The 22,334-nt window shown below is 41.4% G+C and overlaps 4 protein-coding genes across 6 annotated transcripts in view; 2 read left to right on the top strand and 2 right to left on the bottom strand.

Moving 5' to 3' along the window:
* vps33b (VPS33B late endosome and lysosome associated) overlaps window positions 1-8,801 on the top strand; it is a 102,591-nt gene extending 93,790 nt beyond the window's left edge. Inside the window, exon 21 of the mRNA XM_071400919.1 lies at window positions 5,593-8,801. Coding sequence (XP_071257020.1) covers window positions 5,593-5,811 — 219 coding nt within the window. The 3' untranslated portion in view covers window positions 5,812-8,801. The remainder of the gene's footprint in view (window positions 1-5,592) is intronic.
* LOC139575706 (guanosine-3',5'-bis(diphosphate) 3'-pyrophosphohydrolase MESH1-like) lies at window positions 35-2,921 on the bottom strand. The gene is made up of 4 exons (XM_071400937.1): window positions 2,593-2,921; window positions 1,876-1,931; window positions 1,427-1,667; window positions 35-441 (listed from the first exon to the last, which is right to left on the bottom strand). Exons 1-4 carry the CDS (start codon window positions 2,702-2,704, stop codon window positions 311-313), a joined length of 540 nt encoding a protein of 179 aa, XP_071257038.1. The 5' UTR covers window positions 2,705-2,921; the 3' UTR covers window positions 35-310.
* Window positions 8,793-12,052, bottom strand: LOC139575708 (rheacalcin-1-like). Its single transcript, XM_071400939.1, has 2 exons — window positions 11,916-12,052; window positions 8,793-11,641 (listed from the first exon to the last, which is right to left on the bottom strand). The coding sequence occupies exon 2, from the start codon at window positions 9,351-9,353 to the stop codon at window positions 9,030-9,032; it is 324 nt and encodes a 107-aa protein (XP_071257040.1). The 5' UTR covers window positions 9,354-11,641; window positions 11,916-12,052; the 3' UTR covers window positions 8,793-9,029.
* Window positions 12,053-12,085: 33 nt separating this feature from the next.
* On the top strand, window positions 12,086-22,329 carry LOC139575699 (vacuolar protein sorting-associated protein 33B). 3 transcript variants are annotated; one of them, XM_071400914.1, is made up of 24 exons: window positions 12,086-12,184; window positions 13,194-13,338; window positions 13,670-13,750; window positions 13,882-13,943; window positions 14,241-14,290; window positions 14,929-14,996; window positions 15,092-15,137; window positions 15,224-15,318; window positions 15,543-15,647; window positions 15,988-16,078; window positions 16,315-16,392; window positions 16,612-16,685; window positions 16,788-16,874; window positions 17,127-17,217; window positions 17,798-17,872; window positions 17,984-18,048; window positions 18,477-18,531; window positions 18,637-18,683; window positions 19,092-19,224; window positions 20,085-20,158; window positions 21,032-21,133; window positions 21,236-21,311; window positions 21,455-21,574; window positions 21,961-22,329. In XM_071400914.1, the coding sequence occupies exons 2-24, from the start codon at window positions 13,243-13,245 to the stop codon at window positions 22,038-22,040; spliced, it is 1,851 nt and encodes a 616-aa protein (XP_071257015.1). In that variant the 5' UTR covers window positions 12,086-12,184; window positions 13,194-13,242; the 3' UTR covers window positions 22,041-22,329. The 3 variants fall into 3 exon arrangements, with proteins under 3 accessions (XP_071257015.1, XP_071257013.1, XP_071257014.1); XM_071400912.1 differs by having other exon boundaries at window positions 21,452-21,574; XM_071400913.1 differs by lacking the exon at window positions 12,086-12,184 and adding an exon at window positions 12,361-12,486 and having other exon boundaries at window positions 21,452-21,574.
* The last annotated feature ends 5 nt before the right edge of the window (window positions 22,330-22,334 follow it).

Genomic DNA, 22,334 nt, shown 5'->3' with positions numbered 1-22,334 from the left:
CCATGACATGGTGGTGAATTTCCACAACATAACCTTTCATCTTTACAAAATGATGCATACCATTGCTTTATTCAATATGAGAAAACTCAAGGTGACATTGATGCTTTGCCAGTTCTACAGACAATGTATGCAAATTACTCTAGAATGAATAATAAATTACCCATGAAAATAAATCCTTATGAGAGCTAAGAGTTTATTCGATGGAGAAGGCTCCTAATATGAAGACAATTTTTTTTCACATGAACTCTTTACAAAAGTGTGCATCAAGAGTTGCTCTGTTGTGCCACCCTGTGTCAGAAGTAGAGAGGTGTCAAAGCTCAACCCCCCTCTGCTTGAAGAGCTCCTCTAGGTGTCTCTCCAGTGCTGGGTTGGTCCCCCTCAGTCCTCTCACTACCTGGGCTGACCACACAAAGTACTCCTGAACACGCTCTGCCGACCAACCTGGCAACCACAATACAGATTTAAATATAAGATATGGGACGGGGTAAAGAGAGGGACAGTCAGACAACCAGAGAGGGAAGTAAGTAAAGAGAAGCAACGAGCCAGAGAGAGAGTTAGAAAATAAAGATCAGTTTCCCCAGTTCAGAGAAGTTAGTCATTGAAGTTGTTAGGTTTATGTCCCATCCTGCATCCTGATTTACCAGCTTCTAACCACTAGATGGTGCTGCTCTTGCTATTATTTATTTTTTTAAGAATCAGTCACTCACATTTCTGGCACAAATCCAATGCAAGTCAATGGTACCTATATTAGCATTTCCACACAGTAACATTGAGTTACACAATATATATATTTTTAGATACTTTAGGATTTGGACATGACGCTTGAAAATGCTAATAAAGATACCATTCCCATGCATTGGATGTGCCAAAAATGCTAAAAAGTTAGCATTTGAAATGGTGGATAACAAAACCAAAGCATGGATTGCTGTCATACCTTGTCCATCGACTGCTTAGTCATTTAAGTTTACTTCTGACAACATTTACCATCCCGCAGTAGCGGCCATGATTTAGCAGCGGATGCATATAGCAGACAAGCTGACATGTCATGTCTCAAAATCAATATCCATCTTACCTCTATTGTTTTACGTCCTGTGGATTCGGGAAGATCGATGACTAGTTCAACAGAAAAGTGAGCCTGTCAGGTAATTAACTCCCACACAGCTTCTAGCCTAGTTAACGCAATGCTGTGCAATTGTCATTATTTTGACCACTTTCTCTCTGGCCTCCATTGACTTAGGCACACAAATTTTGGCCATCCTACAAGGGTAAAAACTCCAATAACCTTTGAATGGTAAAATGGGGTTTATATGATAGTGAAATGGGGTTTGGACCATTGGTTCTCTCATAGGATAACCAACAAAATTAACATATTTTACACAGAGGGTCCAAATATGCTTTTTGGATTGGACACCCTACAATCAATCACCTGTGGGTGTGCAGCGGTTCAGGTCCCTCAGGTTGTACAGTTTGTCAGCCAGTTTGACCAGTTTGGCCTGGTGGCTGGAGTGAGGTGCATGCTCCACCTGCTGACGCTTCCTCTCCTGCTTGGGTAGCGCCTTGTTGTCTGTCACTTCCTGAACGATTCGAGCCACCGTTTGCCCAAAGATGGCCTGTAGCTCTCCTATGCTGGTGTCAGTGTCCTCCACTGTGTCATGGAGCAAAGCTGCCTGCAGACAGTTGGAAAACACAAATATCGGTCATGACCTTCCTGTTAACACAAACTCGTAACACAAATGTTGAATGTTTTCTTGAGCTTAACATTGCCCATTGACTTGTCTATACTTAATATAACTTCATTCCGATTTAAAATATTGCCCTCCAGGAACAAGCATGCAAGAAAGTATTTTGAGTTTGTCTGATACATAAAACACTTACTTGCAGAACTTCAATGTCTGTGATCCCACCTTCATGGCTCAGGATCCTTGCCACTCCTGCAAAATTATAAACACGGCAAATGTAAATGCAGATATCCATGCACTGAAGTCCGAGTAGTGAGAGGTATTGCTAAGGACCTCTCTCAATAATGGACTAGAGGCTAACGTTACTCCTTATAGTCCAAGGACCTTGCATGTTTAGAGGCAAATTGGCCCTTGCAGCCAAAACCACCAAATACTCAAACTAAACATGAATCAATTCTCAATTACAGTATATTTCTAGAAACAAACTTTTATATCAAAAATAATTTCCCAAATGTACACTGTACACTGTTTTAACAGGTTAACACAGATGCATCTGACAGCATCTTTCAGTGACAACAGATGCAGACAGCTAATTAGCACATGAACGCCTCTGTCTTCAGTAAACAAGCGCTGTACCATGGAGATAAGACTGTGTGGGAACACTTACCCTAAAAAAGGTGTGTAGTACTTTAACCTTTTGTGTTATATTTTTTGAAATGTCTAGCTAATATGAAATATATGTTCCTTGTGTTTTAGCGTTCAGAACAAGCGTCGGGGCTCTTAACAAAACTTCCCCGGTCAGAAGATACTAGCTATCATCAATAGGCGCTAATGGCAGCTAGTTAGGTCCTTAAGCCATTCATAGACGCTAACTAGTTAGCATCTGTTAAGATTGTTTTTATAACAACTGTACCTATTGGGTGGTTGATATATGGCGTTTGTTCCGCGTCTTTACGTCGTTGATTGCGGTGCTTTTCAGCAGCGAAGTTGACAGTCTCCAACAGAATAACCGATTCTGAACTCATGCTGTAAAAGTAGTTACTAACACACTACAGACGGCACATTATTACTAACGTTTGTTCGCAGATCGCACCGGTCATTTGTGCGTCAGTGCCTTCTCTTTAAATGTCCGTAGTCAGACAAAGTCTCGCAACATCCCATCCGCTTCTACAGAAGCACGGGTAACATATTGCATTGGGATAAAATGTGTGCGTCCTTGCGAAACAATATGAATACGATTGAGCCTTACCTTTATATATATATATTTATATATATATATTTTTTTAGCAGTATTCCTTTCTAGGGAGTTTTTCCTAGCCACCGTGCTTCTACACCTGCATTGCTTGCTGTTTGGGGTTTTAGGCTGGGTTTCTGTACAGCACTTTGAGATATCAGCTGATGTAAGAAGAGCTTTATAAATACATTTGATTTGATTCATAATAGAGCATAAATCAATACTTAGTCCTCATGTCCATGTGTTCATTAGAGACAAGAACGTTTTTGCATAAAGTCCACATTATGAGCAGGGGTTTGTTTGAATGTCATGATCAGGGGCTGGATTTGTCTAGGAAGCAGAGACTTGTGGACATGTGGATGAATGGGTAGGCTACCCCCAGTAGTACCTACCAGGCCTGGGCTGGGGGAAAGCTGCCCCACTGCCCCGCCCACCACCTCCGCTGTGCGACCCTGATCAGAGAGGTAGAGCACTGGCGAACAAGGGACTGACGGGAGAGAAGGAACTTTATCTGCTGCGTAAAGTGATTTGGTATGTCATCATGTGAGACCCAATCATTGATCCAAATCAGGAAAAATCTATACCAAAAGGTTGTAATAGACTTATGATTCTAAAAATATTGTATTTTTATTGTCAGAAAGAAGTTGCAAAAATGTAATAGTTTGCCCCCAAAAAATGATCAACTTGATCAGTATTTTGGCATCAAAAACATGTATTTTAGACATCTTTTTTGTGTGTGTTTTCCTATGTAAGGAGGACATCTAAATAGTTTTTAATAGTATTTTGTTTGACCTTTCTGGTTACATTTGAAAAGATAACCAAATACTTCCTTTGCCTACCCTGCCTTTCTAAAGGTCTTCGAAAGCCAAGTTAACAAACAGATTACCGACCATTTCGAATCCCACCGTACCTTCTCCGCTATGCAATCTGGTTTCAGAGCTGGTCATGGGTTCACCTCAGCCACGCTCAAGGTCCTAAACGATATCATAACCGCCATCGATAAGAGACATTACTGTGCATCCGTATTCATCGACCTGGCTAAGGCTTTCGACTCTGTCAATCACAACATTCTTATTGGCAGACTCAACAGCCTTGGTTTCTCAAATGATTGCCTCGCCTGGTTCACCAACTACTTCTCTGATTCAGTATGTCAAATCGGAGGGCCTGTTGTCCAGACCTCTGACAGTCTCTATGGGGGTGCCACAGGGTTCAATTCTCGGGCCGACTCTCTTCTCTGTATACATCAATGATGTCGCTCTTGCTGCTGGTGATTCTTTAATCCACCTCTACGCAGACGACACCATTCTGTATACCTCTGGCCCTTCTTTGGACACACTGTGTTAACTAACCTCCAGATGAGCTCAAATGCCATACAACTCTCCTTCCGTGGCCTCCAACTGCTCTTAAATGCAAGTAAAACGAAATGCATGCTCTTCAACGGATCGCTGCCCGCACCTGCCGCTGCACCTGCCCGCCCGTCCAATATCACTACTCTGGACGGTTCTGACTTAGAATATGTGGACAACTACAAATACCTAGGTGTCTGGTTAGACTGTAAACTCTCCTTCCAGACTCACATTAAACATCTCCAATCCAAAATTAAATCTAGAATCGGCTTCCTATTTCACAACAAAGCATCCTTCACTCATGCTGCCAAACATACCCTCGTAAAACTGACCATCCTACCGATCCTCGACTTCGGCGATGTCATTTACAAAATAGCCTCCAACACTCTACTCAACAAATTGGATGCAGTCTACCACAGTGCCATCCATTTTGTCACCAAAGCCCCATATACTACCCACCACTGTGACCTGTACACTCTCGTTGGCTGGCCCTCGCTTCATACTCGTCGCCAAACCCACTGGCTCCAGGTCATCTACAAGTCTCTGCTAGGTAAAGCCCCGCCTTATCTCAGCTCACTGGTCACCATAGCAGCACCAAACTGTAGCACGCACTCCAGCAGGTATATCTCACTGGTCAACCCCCAAAGCCAATTCTTCCTTCGGCCGCCTCTCCTTCCAGTTCTCTGCTGCCAATGACTGGAACGAACTGCAAAAATCACTAAAGCTGGAGACTCTTATCTCCCTCACTAGCTTTAAGCACCAGATGTCAGAGCAGCTCACAGATCACTGCACCTGTACATAGCTCATCTGTGAATAGCCCATCCAATCTACCTCATCCCCATACTGTATTTATTTATTTATCTTGCTCCTTTGCACCCCAGTATCTCTACTTGCACATTCATCTTCTGCACATTCTACCATTCCAGTGTTTAATTGCTATATTGTAATTACTTCACCACCGTGGCCTATTTATTGCCTTACCTCTCTTATCCTACCTCCTTTGCACATGCTGTATATAGATTTTTCTACTGTATTATTGATTGTATGTTTGTTTATTCCATGTGGAACTGTGTTGTTGTATGTGTCGAACTGCTTTGCTTTATCGGCCAGGTCGCAGTTGCAAATGAGAACTTGTTCTCAACGAGCCTACCTGGTTAAATAAAGGTGAAATAAAAAAAATAAAAATAAAAATAAAAATGAATGGGCATCAATGGCAGTTTGTAGCAGTAATACTAGTAGTAATAGGAGTTGGTCAAACATTTGAATCAGTAATGTTGCTCTAATATTATAAATTACTTTACACCTGCCTTCTGTTACCTATATCCTCTCACAGGTTCTATCAAAAGTCCAGCACTGCACCAGCAAAACACTCCAACACTGTTTTGCTAGCACAGACTGGAATATGTTCCGGGATTCATCCAATGGCATTGAGGAGTATACCACTTCAGTCATCGGCTTCATCAATAAGTGCATTGACAACGTCGTACAGGGCCTTGCAAAAGTATTCATCCCCCTTGGCGTTTTTCCTATTTTGTTGCATGACAACCTGTAATTTAAATGGATTTCTATTTTGATTTCATGTAACGGACATAAACAAAATAGTCCAAATTGGTGAAGTGAAATTTAAAAAAATAACTTGTTTAAAAAAATTCTAAAAACGGTAAAACGGAGAAGTGGCGCATGCATATGTATTCACCCCCTTTGCTATGAAGCCCCTAAATAAGATCTGGTGCAAAAAATTACCTTCAGAAGTCACATAATTAGTTAAATAAAGTCCACCTGTGTGCAGTCTAAGTGTCACATGATCTTTTACACGATCTCAGTATATATACACCTGTTCTGAAAGGCCCCAGAGTCTGCCACACCACGAAGCAAGGGGCACCACCAAGCAAGCAGCACCATGAAGACCAAGGAGCTCCCCAAAGAGGTTAGGGACAAAGTTGTGGAGAAGTACAGATCAGGGTTGGGTTATAAAAAAATATCTGAAACTTTGAACATTCCATGGAGCACCGTTAAATCCATTATAAAAAAAATGGAAAGAATATGGCACAACAACAAACCTGCCAAGAGAGGGCCACCCACCAAAACTCATGTACCAGGCAAGGAGGGCATTAATCAGAGAGGCAACAAAGAGATCAAAGATATCCCTGAAGGAGCTGCAAAGCTCCACAGCTGAGATTGTAATATCTGCACATAGGACCACTTTAAGCCGTACACTCCACAGAGCTGGGATTTACGGGAAGAGTGGCCAGAAAAAAAGCCATTGCTTAACAACCTTTCGGGTGTTTGCCCGAAAGGCATGTGGGAGACTCCCCAAACATATGGAAGAAGGTACTCTGGTCAGATGAGACTAAAATTGAGCTTCATGGCCATCAAGAAAAACGCTATGTCTGGCTCAAACCCAACACCTCTCATCCCCCCGAGAACACCATCCCCACAGTGAAGCATGGTGGTGGCAGCATCATGCTGTGGGGATGTTTTTCCATTGGCAGGGACTGGGAAACTGGTCAGAATTGAAGGAATGATGGATGGCACTAAATACAGGAAAATTATTGAGGGAAACCTGTTTCAGTCTTCCAGAGATTTGAGACTGGGACAGAGGTTCACCTCCAGCAGGACAATGACCCTAAGCATACTGCTAAAGTAACACTCGAGTGGTTTAAGGGGAAACATTTAAATGTCTTGGAATGGCCTAGTCAACGCCCAGACCTCAATCCAATTGAGAATCTGTGGTATGACTTAAAGTTTGCTGTACACCAGCAGAACCCATTCTACTTGAAGGATCTGGAGAAGTTTTGCCTTGAAGAATGGGCAAAAATCCCAGTGGCTAGATGTGCCAAGTTTATAGAGACATACCCCAAGAGACTTGCATCTGTAATTGCTGCATAAGGTGGCTCTACAAAGTATTGACTTTGGAGGGGTAAATATTTTGCATCTTCAAAGTGGTAGGCATGTTGTGTAAATCAAATGATACAAACCCCCCAAAATTCCAGGTTGTAAGGCAACAAAATAGGAAAAATGCCAAAGGGGTGAAAACCTTCGCAAGCCACTGTACATATCCCAACCAGAAGCCATGGATTACAGGCAACATCCGCATCGAGCTAAAGGCTAGAGTTGCCGCTTTCAAGGACCGGGATACTAATCCGGACGCCTATAAGAAATCCCGCTATGCCTTCAGACAAACCATCAAACAAGCAAAGTGTCAATACAGGATTAAGATTGAATCCCACTACACTGGCTGTGACGCTTGTCGGATGTGGCAGGGCTTGAAAACTATTACGGACTACAAAGGGAAACCTAGACTCAAGCTTCCCAGTGACGCGAGCCTACCAGACGACCTAAATGCCTTTTATGCTCACTTCGAGGCAAGCAACACTGAAGCAGGCATGAGAGCACTAGCTGTTCTGGATGACTGTGTGATAATGCTCTTGGTAGCTGGTGTGAGCAAGACCTTTAAACAGGTCAACATTCACAAAGCCGCGGAGCCAGATGGATTACCAGGACGCTACTCAAAGCATGCACGGACCAACTGGCAAGTGTCTTCACTGACATTTTCAACCTCTCCCTGACCGAGTCTGTAATACCTACATGTTTCAAGCAGACCACCATAGTCCCTGTGCCCAAGGAAGCGAAGGTAACCTCTCCCTCAATGTGATCAAGACAAAGGAGCTGATCATAGACTACAGGAAAAGGCGGGCCGAACAGGCCCCTATTAACATCAACGGGGCTGTAGTGGAGCGGGTCGAGAGTTTCAAGTTCCTTGGTGTCCACATCACCAACGGTCTATCATGTTCCAAACACACCAAGAGAGTCGTGAAGAGGGCACGACAAAACCTTTTCCCCCTCAGGAGACTGAAAAGATTTGGCATGGGTCCCCAGATCCTCAAAAAGTTCTACAGCTGCACCAGCAAGAGCAACCGGACCGGTTGCATCACCGACTGGTATGGCAACTGCTCGGCATTTCACCATAAGGCGCTACAGAGGGTAGTGCGTATGGCACAGTACATCACTGAGTTAAGTTAATATTCATCTATAATCTCTGGTGTACAATATCAGTAACACAACAACAACAACAACAAAGCGATACACAAGGACACTTCCCAGACAACAAGTTTACCAGATCACCGTCTGTCTCTCCGTCCCCCTCCTTCCGTACCTTCTCTCTCTCCCTCCTTCTGTCCAAGTTTCCCAGATCACCATCTGTCTCTCCATCCCCCTCCTTCCGTACCTTCTCTCTCTCCCTCCTTCTGTCCAAGTTTCCCAGATCACCATCTGTCTCTCCATCCCCCTCCTTCCGTACCTTCTCTCTCTCCCTCCTTCTGTACTCCCCCCTTCCCCCCTTTTTTAACAAAAAGAAATCTGTTTTTCATTCTGTTGACGATGAATCAAAGGGGAAAACTGACAGGATTTTTTTTTAAAGTCAACCTGAAGGAATTTCCTAATTTCTTATTTTTTTTACCCTACCTAAATCGAATGACATGGTTACATTTTTTATTTTTCATTCCCAACTTAATTAAATCAAAACCTAACATTGAACTGATATCTGTGCCCATTAGTCTGGTCTTTGTACTCACAAATCACACACTATTATAACCACAGCATCTATAGGTACAATAATAGTAGACTATTGTAGGAAACACACACCCAATAGGTTTATATGCACCAACAAGTAAATAGAGTGAATAATCAATCACAGCATTAACTAGTAATAAATAGAGAGCATACATAGATGATCATATCTACTACAATAATATCTCTCTCCTCTGGGGCTCACGCTCTGTAGCAGAGGAAGTTGATCCTCTCCTCACAGTTCCTGGTTCCCCAGGGCTCTTCATCCCTGGTCAGGGTCCCACAGTGGAGGTATTGGGCGGGGCAGTGGGGCAACTTCCCGCCAGTCCAGGCCTGGTACTCCAGCTGGTCCCCGTTCACCCACAGCCATTCTCTGGCCAGGAAGATCAGACCCGTCCACACATGGTCCGTCTGTGTGCCCTCCATCTTGCTCTGGGCCTGGAGATGTTCAGTCTCAGAGAGCAGGCTGGGGAGGTCGGTGTAGTGATCCCTGCAGTACTCCAGAGCCTCCTCCCACATCTTCATCTCCTGAACCAGTAGCAGAAGGAGAATTGCCAAAAGCACGGCGCATCAAGCCACGTCATTACCATGGCAACAGTCTTCATTACTATCATGATCATCTGGCTCTCCTGACCCCCAAAACCTAAATTCTGGGTTCTCTCCTCCTGACCATCTGTTGGCTCCTTAGTATCTATAGATTTCTCTGGTTGCTGATGAAGGCCAGGTCAGTGTAATGTTCACGGCAGTATAGCTGAGTCTCTGACCAGATTCATGGATTACTGACAGTAGTAATCTCTTTGCAGACCAGAGACCACTGCACACAGATCAGTGATGAGGCGCCCAGTGAAACTGCTCATCATTTTTATGATGCCCCAGTGCTTAAGAGTGTGGAGTGGAGCCCACCCTGGGTTGTGACTAGATGGTATACAGCTACGGTCCCTGCTGCTGCTCTTATGACCACCAGGACCTTTCTTTAATCACGTGTACCCCAGCCATCAATCAGTGTGCTTCCTATATTCACCTGAACACACAGGCTACCAATTAGTAGGGATGGAGGAAAAAAGATAGGTAGAGTATCACAATATTAATGTTGCTTCATTTATATCGGCAGGCAGCTTAGTGGTTAGAGCGTTGGAATAGTAACCCGAAAGGTTGCAAGCTCGAATCCCCGAGCTGACAAGGTAAAAATCTGTCGTTCTGTCGTTCTGCAATCCGTCATTGAAAATAAGAATTTCTCCTTAACTGACTTGCCTAGTTAAATGAAGGTCAAATAAAATATTGATACTGTAACTCCAAGTATCGAATTATTATTTTATTTAGTATTCTTGTTTGTTAAAGTTAGCTGTCGTTAGTAAGATTTACCTGCGCCAAAATGTAGCTATTAATCATCCTACAGCTAGTTGCCCATCTACTTTAGAAATGTTTTAAATGGTTAGCCAACATGTTTTGAGCACTTTTACATGCAAAACTTATTTTCTCACGGCTTTCTCTTGTCCAGCAGTGTGGTTGGAACCCCTAATGGCAATAAAATTGCAGTATTGAATCAGAATACATATAGAATTGTGATACGTATAGAATCACACTGCATATCGTATTAGCACCTACGTACCATGATATATCATATCGTGAGGTCTCTGGCAATTTCCAGCCCTAACAATTAGATGCCTATTCTCACCTGTTCACAAGTGGACCAGGACCACCTGTCAGAACTTTCCTAACTCAACATGTGCACACACACACACCAACAACACACTCCTCTTACCTAAACAGGAAGACTGTAGTCAAATAACTTGTGTATCTTCTAAGTAAACTCTACCCAAAAAGATGGAAAATGTCAGATGGAGAAGGACAGTAACCAAAGCTTGCATGTAAATATTAATTTGGGCTTATCCAAGCTTTTGGCAGCTGCTGATGACCCTTCAGCACACACTCTAACCTTCATTTAAGCTTAAAAATATAAATAAACTCAGCAAAAAAAGAAACAGGACCCCGTCTTTCAAAGATAATTCGTAAAAATCCAAATAACTTCACAGATCTTCATTGTAAAGGGTTTAAACACTGTTTCCCATGCTTGTTCAATGAACCATAAACAATTAATGAACATGCACCTCTGGAACAGTCGTTAAGACACTAACAGCTTACAGACGGTAGGCAATTAAGGTCACAGTTATGAAAACTTAGGACACTAAAGAGGCCTTTCTAATGACTCTGAAAAACACCAAAATAGAAATAAGCTATTTTTTCTGATTCATCCACCACAGTACCCAATTGTCATACTTGAGTAAAAGTAAAGATACCTTAAAAGAAAATGACTCAAGTAAAGGTGAAAGTCACCCAGTAAAATACTACTTGAATAAAAGTCTAAAAGTATTTGGTTTTAAATATACTTAGGAATCAAAATTAAAAGTAAAAGGTATAAATAATTTAAAATTCCTTATATTAATCAACTGACTGCACAATGTTTTTTAAATATTTTTTTATACGGAAAGCCAGTTGCACACCTCAACAGTCAGACATAATTTACAGGTGGGCTGGCAGTCTTTTGACCACTTCATGACAGCCTGTCATGAAGCAAGGCCTGGAGTGATGGTTGTTTTTAGACTTGCAGCTGCTGCCACCATGTCTGCTTGGTGCTCCGAGGCCGAATGTGTTGACTGCAGACTGGGCCTCCTCTCTGCCCCACTCATGGACCTGCCGCAGGTGACGAGGTAGGTGAATGACGGTGACTTGACAGCCATCCACCGGAGACCTCTTTCATCCTCTCCTTTGTGTTTTGTGTTTGTTTTCCTTTCTTTTGAGTCTTTGGTCCACACCTGTAAACATATTATTGACAACAAAGAAGAGAACATGGTTATGATGGAGATGGGTGATGATGTTGGAATTAAGATGAGGAAGGTTTGCTCTGCTAGGGACCTGGTGCATCTAAATGGTCAAAAGAGGATCTTCAGGATAAAGGAAAGAAACATGGTGAGTGCTGGATGCTGCCAACTTGGTATTTGCTTTTTTTTAAATCCAGTTTTCCACCACATTAGTACGAATGATTTTTATATAGCTACATCGTTAGGTAATGGGGAAAGGCTACGGTACCTATTGGATAGTTGGTTTCTTTAGGGTCTTTATTCCGTTGATCTTGGTGGTTTTCAGCAGAAAATGTCACCGTCTCCAACAATATAACCGAATCTGAACTCCTAGTAGCAAGTTGCATACATTAAACAGTAAAGTGCATTGACTAGACACAGTTCTCCAAACAGTTTTTCTCTCCAGTCATGTCTTGAGATACGGTGCCCTCTATTTACTTGTTCGTAGTGAAACAAAGATTCGCAACATCACATCCGCACATCCGGAAACAAACCAAGGTAATGTACCTAGCTAGCTAAAATTGATAGAGCATTTTTGTTTATTTTACATTTTTAAATCGTCTAAATCGTCCTATAACCTATACAGTAACGGTATATACATTTGGTTTTAATGACTGTCGTCGTCCTTATTGCCATATACAGTTAATCATGGTGTGACTACTAAATCAGCTGATAACTACAGTATGCTAACGTTAGCTCTCGAAAACCCTTCTCTGTATGTTGGTTTTCAGGGGTTCAGGTGTTACACCCGCATTTGTCTCAATGTAAACAAAAATTCGACGCTCTGTTTTAACGTTTAGGTAAGTAAATAATAATCGCGTTCAAACAGGTTTTCGAAACGTATATTTAATTTCAGTGAGAAATAATTGTATATACACTATACTGTAGCTGGCCCGGTTCCACGATTAGCCAAAAGGGGGATTACCCCCTCAGTTGAAACTTGTGCCCCTTCAGTTTTTGTTGTAATGTCCCTATATAAAAATATTTTAAAAAGTTATAACAATTGAGTGACAGGTTGGCACAAAATCTGTATCTCTGCTGCACTGTGTCAGCACAATGGACAGAGCCCACTGCCGTGTGTGTGTGTGTGTGTGTGTGTAGGGGCACCTGGTCTCAGATAATGTCTTATTATTTTGTATTTAAATCAGAGACATTCCATTTAGTATGATATGTTATATTTCGTATGGTATGCATTAATTTGTGGATGTCCATCAACCATTTCGTATGATATTTGACAAATTAGAATTCATATTATATTTTATGAATTTGCAAAACGTATAATATATTACGAATTTGCAATATGTATATTATGTTACGAATTCTAGCTAGGTGGCTAACGTTAGCTAGCTCGTTGTCATTGTGAAGCTACCCACTCGGCAATTAAGTCAATTCAATGTCTATTCCACGTTGGTTCAATTTAATGTAATTGAAATGACGTGGAAACAGTGTTAATTCAACCAGAGTGTGCCCAGTGGGTAGCCCATCACAGCTGGATTGTATTTTCCAGGGAGGTGAATGGTTGGGCAGGTGTGCTACTCTGTTCCACCTCAGGCCCCATGGCTCACAGTGTCAGGAGAGATGCCCCTGAGCTCCCTGACTTCTCTCTGCTCAAGAGGTTGGCCAGGGACCAGCTCATTTACCTACTGGAACAGGTAGGACTACTCCACTCATCTTCCCCCCACTCAGGTTATCAATTGTCTTGGTTCTCAGTATCCACAAGTACTCACACAAGTCATGGATCCTATTAAAGTTGTAAAGCCTGGGTCAGTTTCCCAGACAGTCCTGGTCCTGGACTGAAAATCTGTTTCAATTGAGATTCTATAGGCTAAATCTGTGTCTGGGAAACCGTCCCTCTATGTTTCTATAATGTATATTAGTCTCTACTGCTGGTAGCAATCCTAAATTCCTCTTTCTGGGGATTGATTAGGTATATTCATCATCCTCATTATCGTCATACTGCATTTTTACTCCCCTGGTTTAAAGCTACCTGGGAGGAAGGACCTGTTCATTGAGGCAGATTTGATGAGCCCCCTGGACCGCATTGCTAATGTCATAACACTAAAGGTACATGTCATTGTTATGTTTCTGAATATTGCTGTATACCATATTGATTATGCCTGTCCTTACATATATCAGTTTACCAGGTTACAATGAGGTTCAGTCCTATACAATCTTTGTGACCCTTCTCCTTGTAGCAACATGATGTGGACAAGCTTTACAAAGTGGAATACAAACCCATTGTCAGCACCTCAGATCAGTAAGTAGCAAATCCTATTGTAGTTCCATAGATCTGCTTCTCTTTTATTGTCTTGGAGGAACAAGTAACACAGCCATAACAATGTTGTAACACAGCCATAACAATGTTGTAACACAGCCATAACAATGTTGTAACACAGCCATAACAATGTTGTAACACAGCCATAACAATGTTGTAACACAGCCATAACAATGTTGTAACACAGCCATAACAATGTTGTAACACAGCCATAACAATGTTGTAACACAGCCATAACAATGTTGTAACATAGCCTTAATAATGTGCCTTCCTTGACAGACTATGCTTCCTGATCCGCCCAAGAATAAAAACTGTCAAGTGGATATGTGGTAAGTAGAATGGTGGCACCCTGATATTGAAAATCTGCTGATTCATATTGTATTTCATTAAAGTGTAATTGTTGGGATGCCAATGCAGTGAAAGATTAAGTTAGCAACGCTATTCCCTTCCTGAGAAATGAATTACTGTCGTCCCAGACTTTGAAATGCCTTGTCTTTTCTGGATCAGTGGTATTATTGACAGTGCTTCTGGAGTACGTTGTGTTACTGTGCAAACAAAGGCTTCTGATTTAATGTCCTTGATCGGGAAGACAATGAGGGAAATCACTCTGTTATGAGTTTGATTTATTCTTGCTCACAAATAAACTGAAGAAATGCAGAATTTACATGACTAATAATTGCAAAACACTAATTTAAATACATAACTAATTTAAATACATAACACATTACATAAATAGAATACAGAACACTTGAAACATTACAGGATATTTTTTAGAATGGAAATTGAAATATTAAAATTTGATTGTAAAAAAAAAAATTGGGGGGGGAAGCATTTAAGAGGTAGAGTTATTATACAGTCTGACAGCAGTGAGTAGAGTGCCGTTTCGCAGGTGGTTCGTACGGGCAGTTATACAGGACACTTCGTGGCTGTTTCTTATGCCCACTGACAAATTGGTTTCCTTTTCCAGATGTGGTCAATACAGACAAAGCATTTGGGAGATTCAGAAGATACAAGATTATATTTAGCCCTCAGAAGGTGATTATTATGTGCTTAGTGTATACTTTCTGCAATAAAACAATTATATTTATTTTCTTTGCTCATTCTTCTCTCGCTTTCCATGTCTGTTACAGTTTTATGCATGCGAGAACCTTTTGGAGGAGCAGGGAATCTTTGGTGGTAGGTGTCTTTTAAAATTTCATATTCATATTTTGGTATTCCAGATGTTTGAATGTTAACAGACACTTTTTCACTCCTTTGTGAAGATGTGACTACTGACGAGTGGTCATTCTACCTCCTGCCCCTGGACGATGACATCATTAGCTTGGAGCTTCCGGAATTCTTCAGAGACAACTTCCTGGTAATGATAGACAGTAGTGCTGACGGGAGCTGTATTTAGGAATATCAGTCCCACTTTATGATGCAAAAATTATGTATTTACATGTAGTTGCATAAGCATGTACAGTGTAATAACAAATTAGTAACACATTTTGACATATAACTAACAACCTAGCACTGAGACTAGCATGGTTATATTCATAGTGCTAATTATTTTTCTAACACGCATGACCTGTGTGTCCACAGGAGGGAGACCAGCGCTGGGTGAGAACAGCGGGTAGTGCCCTGCATCTCCTACACTCTGTCTACGGCCCCTTCTCTAAGGTGTATGGGATCGGACGATGCTCCAAGGTAAGATCAGCTCAGTACATCAACACTCTTTAATGTACTTTTGTATACCGCAATTCAGTGTTTAGCTGCCTTGTATACTGAATTAAAACTAAACTAAAATACATCTGGGATTATGATTCTAGATGGTACTGAATGAATTATTTACTATGGGTGCCAGTCTGTTTATGCTTCAGCCAACCAGTCTTTGTCTTGTTCATCAAGGTAGAGCTGTATGTTGTTGAATGCAGACACAGTCAGAAAGCAGCACCGGTACAGATGATTTAGATTTTCAAACACCATGATTTAGATGAGATTCATAGAGTAAGTGTTAACAGTATGTCTGGTCTCTTGCCCGGTTCAGATGGCGTATGAATCGTGGAGGGAGCAGGTGGAGGAGGGGGAACAGAGAGCGCGTCAAGCGGAGATCGGAAATGTGTTTCTCATTGACAGAGGTAGATCTTTCTTGAACTGTGAATCACGGCAGTTGTGACGTTTGTCTTATTTTTTGCTCTCATTTTTTGACATTTTAAATATGCTATTGGATAATGGCGTTATTATTCATTCTCACGGACTAACGTATGAAAATGTGGATTTTGAATGGAATTCTCTTTTAAATATAACAATAGGGTGATACGTGTCATAATAATAGTTGATATCATACTAATGTTTTTTCTCATTCTCTTTGCAGATGTGGACCTTGTGACTCCTCTGTGTTCCCAGGTTGTCTATGAAGGACTTGTGGATGATATTTTCAGAATTAAATGTGGTAAGCAATGATATTTGCTCTGATTACAGTCTCTACTTTGAAATAGCTATACTGCAAATAATGTGGTCTTCATATATTGTGTCCTAGTCAAGGACCACACACACACTGAAGCCTCTTATTGCTGTATACCATTACAGTTGCAATAAGATCTTAATGCCATTTTATGCATTGTATGTCCATTGTCTGTATGGAATTATAATCCATCACTTTGTCCTATAGGATGTGTGGAGTTTGGTCCAGATGTCACCTCCTCTGACAAGAGTATAAAAGTGATGCTAAACTCTCAAGATAAGGTTGGCCTTTTAGAAGTATAACACGGTTGAATTGATATCATTTCCCCTCCACTGGCTTAAGGATGACAGTCTCACTGGAATTTGTGTGTGTTTCTCTCTCAGGTTTTTAACGAGATCAGGAACGAGCATTTCTCCCAGGTGTTTGGCTTCCTAAGTCAAAAGGCCCGAAACCTCCAGACTGCATATGATGTGAGTGTTTCATTCTGACCATATTTACATCTCTATGGGCCTTTGTGCTTCCAATTGATTTGTTTGCCTTTATTTGCTAGGTATGGTAAGCTGATTGACAGCACATTTATAATTTACAACAATGCCCCCCTGGTGAAGTGTTGCCCTGCGTGGATGCATCATATTTGTCTTAAATGTTCTCTTATAGCTTTCTTTACATCAAAGAGTAGAAGTTTGACGATTATTCATCTCTCTCCGTCTCTGTCATTACAGAAGCGTAGTGGAATGGACATTAAACAGATGAAGACGTTTGTGTCGGAGGAGCTGAAAGGGTTAAAACAGGAGCATCGGCTCCTCAGTTTGCGTGAGTATTGAGTCTCTACTTCCCCAGAGTCAGATGAATTGGTTGAGACCATTTTTATGTCTGTGTGCATTTTGAAGGAAGTTGTTAACTGGTGTTAGTGCAATTTATATTTAGTTTTTATTTAACTTGGCAAGTCAGTTAAGAACAAATTCTTATTTACAATGACGGGCTACACCGGCGAAACCCTCCCCTAACCCGGACGACGCTGGGCCAATTGTGTGCCGCTCTATGGGACTCCCGGTCACGGCCGGTTTTGATACAGCCTGGGATCGGACCCGAGTCTGGAGTGACGCCTCCAGCACTGCGATGCAGTGCCTTAGACCGCTGCTGTGCCTCTCAGGATCCTATGAATGAATGGAAGTCTATGGTAACCGCTAGTATTTTATTAGATACCAAAGACTTTGTCATTGCGCTAATACTAGTTAACATTGGCTCGCGAAACTACCTCTAACTTCCTTCATACTAGATGTAGAGACATACAAATGGTATCCATGAGTTCATCAGACTGTGAGGAAGTAGATAAAGGGCTTCATTGCAAAAATCCCAAAGTATCCCTTTAAAAAGACATGTCTCTCTTCAGATATTGGTGCCAGTGAGTCGATGATGAAGAAGAAAACGAAACAGGACTTCCAAGAGCTGTTGAAGACAGAGCACTGTAATATTAATTACATAGGCTGTACTGTACTTTGAGGCATATGTTTTTTCCCCATATGAATCCCATTTCCTGCATTGCATAATAACTGATACTTATTTCCCCACCCGACAGCCTTACTTGAGGGGTTTGAAATACGTGAATGTATTTCCTACATAGAGGAGCATATCAATAGACAGGTAAGATTGTCTGGAAGATAATGGTACCATAGAAATATAATGAATAGAAAGGGTGTCTCCATTCAAGTCAATGATGTCATAATGGGTGGACTGGCAGCCATTCTGAGTGTACCCATGAGTTTACCAGTCAAATTGCCAGGGTTAGAGCTTCCAAATCCGCTCTATTCATTATATTTCTATGAATGGTACATGCATACAGGTAATCATAGTGCTAAATCGGCCCAATAAGATTTATATTGCAGGTTGTATTCATCAATCATCCTGGCACATAATTGTTCTCTCCAACCACATCAAACTGTAAACCTTGTTGCCAGGGACTACACTGGAGGAAGCTATCATCCACCTTATTGTGTTATCATCCACCTTAATGTGTTATCATCCACCTTAATGTGTTATCATCCACCTTAATGTGTTATCATCCACCTTAGGTCTCTATGGTGGAAAGTATGAGACTCCTTTGTCTGCTGTCTCTCACAGAAAACGGTGAGTCGTCACAGAGATGTTTTTTAACCAAACACATGAAAATATAATTGATCTCATGATAAGATTCTTAGTCCTTTTAAATCAGCTGTTTATATTTTCCTTCAGGCCTCCTTCCCAAAGATTATCGGTCATTAAAAGCCCAGTTTCTACAGGTGGGTTCTGCTATCATAGGTATTGTTTTAAATTATATCTAGTACTGGTTGGGAAAAACTGGTTGCAATGATGTCAGGCTGACATCTTTTGTGATGTCATGTTGTGTACTGGTTGGAAAAAAATATTTTTTGGTACAAATCTTTTTAGTGACCAGAAAAATATGACCTCTCCCAGTCCCAGATATCTTGATGTTGTCAGGAAAAAAAGACATCTATACAACCAACCATTTTACAACCATAAAATGATGACATCCCAGGCCAAATTTTGCCCGCTAGTGTGTTACTGTGTTACACCGTCAGTGTAATGTGCATTTAGACTGGATTAATTCTGTATCTTTGTATTTCCATTGTTGTTTTGTTGGAGCCTTTTCCTTGTTACATAGTTCTCTGTCCTATTTTCTCTCTCAGAGTTATGGCATTGAACACCTACTGACGTTTTCCAACCTGAAGCAGCTAGGCCTGCTGGTGGAGCAGCAGCCTGGAGAGACCCTCACTGTCATGGAGAGCAGAGTGGGCAAACTGGTCAACGACAAAACCGCAGGTCAGATACAGGCTGGTCCCAATACCGTTACTGTATTTAATACAGGCTGGGCCCCAATACCGTTACTGTATTTAATACAGGCTGGGCCCCAATACCGTTACTCTATTTAATACAGGCTGGGCCCCAATACCGTTACTATATTTAATACAGGCTGGGTCCCAATCCCGTCACTATATTTAATACAGGCTGGGTCCCAATCCCGTCACTATATTTAATACAGGCTGGGTCCCAATACCGTCACTATATTTAATACAGGCTGGGTCCCAATACCGTTACTGTATTTAATACAGGTTGGGTCCCAATACCGTTACTCTATTTAATACAGGCTGGGCCCCAATACCGTTACTATATTTAATACAGGCTGGGTCCCAATACCATCACTATATTTAATACAGGCTGGGTCCCAATACCGTCACTATATTTAATACAGGCTGGGTCCCAATACCGTCACTATATTTAATACAGGCTGGGTCCCAATACCGTTACTGTATTTAATACAGGCTGTGTCCCAATACCATTACTGTATTTAATACAGGCTGGGTCCCAATACCATTACTGTATTTAATACAGGCTGGGTCTCAATGCCGGTACCGTATTTAATACAGACTGGGTCCCAATACCGTTACTGTATTTAATACAGGCTGGGTCCCAATACAGTTACTGTATTTAATATAGGTTGGGTCCCAATACCATTACTGTATATAACTACTTTGTTTTTCTCCTCGTTACCTTTCCTAAGTGACCACCACTAATTGATGAAATGTCTGAATAGGTTTCTCTATGTTACTTTAGAGTCCTGACAATGACAAGATGCTCTGCAAAATATCAGCACTTGAACCTTTCAACATGTTCTATTTTAGGAAAGCTGACTGATGCCTTCTCCTCCCTGGCCAAGAAGAGCAATTTCCGTGCCTTGGGCAGGAGGCTCAATCTGGTATGTAGTCTTTTAATTTAATGAACAACCTAATTACCATATTAAAAACATACCCATGTATTGAGTTACTTTAACTTCATGAAATTTCACTAAACATTATAGGGCGGATTTGTGTACACAGATTAAGCCTAATCCTGGATTCCCCATTAAACTTTGTTTTTAGTTCAGGACTAGGCTGGGAAAGGGCCAGGAAACTCGACCTAAAACAGGGGTTCCCAAACGTTTTTGGCCCTATTTTGACATAAATAAAAAGTTGACCCCACCATGTCAAAAAACTGATGTAATCAACGGCAAATGTTTACTTTTTACATTTTGGCTATGACAGTCTATTATAAATCAGTTTGCCATTACTTTTGTCAGTATTTCAATCTGAAGGAAATATGGTTTGAAGTGACTAAAATGCACCAGGAAAGGTTTAAGTTCAGAAGATCATCAGGCAACAATGTTGTCTGATCTTCAGTTTGATTTAGTGCCTAGTCTTGTCCCGTCTGTTCTAATGAGTCCTGCGTGGCTTGCGAGCATTGTGGAGGGAAACAGAAGATACATACGTGTTCCTGAGAGTCTAATCTTACAGTAATGAGGTCATAATATTTTGTATCTTGAACCATTTAAAAGATTGAGCCACATTTGTAGGAAGAAAACAGAAACCGCTCTGTTTATTACAACTGTATCTAGAGGCTACCGGAGGTTACTGACGAAACCCTGGTTCTAAGAACCAAGAGTGATTTTCTTTATATATATTTTTTTTTAAGTTTCTCTCGGGACCCCATTTTCAAATCACGACCCCTAGTTTGGGAAACACTGCCCTAAAATAACTCCATAACCAAACAGTATTGCAATGAAACCGGATGTCCTTGCTATATCTATATCAAGGTGCCCAAGTCAGATGAAGAGTATGACCTCCGTGTCCCTCGAGACATGGCCTATATCTTCAGTGGAGCCTACATTCCTTTGAGCTGCAAACTCATCGAACAGGTAGGTGGACTCCAATATGAATGAACTCATGGATACTAAGACAGAAGTGTGGTTTCAATTAGTGATAAAATAAAAATTATTCTGCTTGTGCTACGTCTGCAGGTATTGGAGCGTGATGGCTGGACAGGGCTCGAGGAAGTCACCCGCATGCTCAACGGACATGAATTTGCAGTCACAGGTAAGACAAGTGGGCTTGACATTGACACTGAAATGTATGTAAAAGGCACTTTTGAATGGAAAGTCCATAGAGGAAAAGGGAACACAGAGCATTCCAGTTCTTTATTTTCTCTCGCTCTCTACCTCCCCCCTCTCTCTCAGCAGGTAGCAACGGATCAGACGCAAGGGTGAAAACCGATTCCCAGCGTATCATCCTAGTCATGTTCCTGGGTGGGTGCACCTTCTCAGAGATCTCAGCACTACGCTTCCTGGGCAGAGAGAAAGGTAAGGAAGGCTTTATATTGGGATTCTGGAGGGTGGTGGTACTAGAAACTTAACAGTGTGCCAATGTAGGGAACAGCAGAAGTCTTGAGAGGTGGGCCAGTAACCAGAGGGTTGCCGGTTCGAATCCCAAAGCTGACAGGGAAAATGTAGAGGGTGTGAGCTAAGGAAAGATATATTCATGCCCCTATTTCTACCTCTATTTCTCCTAGGTCATACATTTATTGTGGTGACTACATAGTTTACAATACATGTTTTATATAGGTCAAGCGGGTTCTACATATTACTTTGTACCATTGAAAAAGAGATATTGGCTCTCAATTGGGATTCTCTGTATAAATACAAGTTGAATAAAAGTGGATAATGTGTTCTCTCTATGGTGTTTCTAGGTCTTAAATTCATTGTGGTGACCACAGCTATCACAAACAGTGCCAGACTTCTGGAGTCTATGTTGGACAACCATGCATGAGTCTTTCTATCATTGCCAATGGAAGCATCCAGCTTGTGGTCCAAGACATCATGGGGACAAATACAGATGACTATTTGGACAATTTGGATCTACAATATGACAACAAACTACTTGTTTGCACCTATTATTCAGAGTCTTGTATTGGAAGCAGTCACTGTCTAGGCTAGATCTGGTTCAGAATTTTTTTATTGACGTTGGAATATATTCCATCATAGTGCTATACCAACTGCAAAAGGTGTACAAAGAATGTTGTTTTCTTTACACAGTACAAAATAAATATTACGTTTTATTTGT

The sequence above is a fragment of the Salvelinus alpinus genome, chromosome 5 (genome assembly GCF_045679555.1).
Source record: "Salvelinus alpinus chromosome 5, SLU_Salpinus.1, whole genome shotgun sequence".
In the NCBI taxonomy this organism is placed as follows: domain Eukaryota; kingdom Metazoa; phylum Chordata; class Actinopteri; order Salmoniformes; family Salmonidae; genus Salvelinus; species Salvelinus alpinus.
Note: the sequence above shows the minus strand (reverse complement) of the source record. Positions and strands in the feature narration are given on the sequence as shown.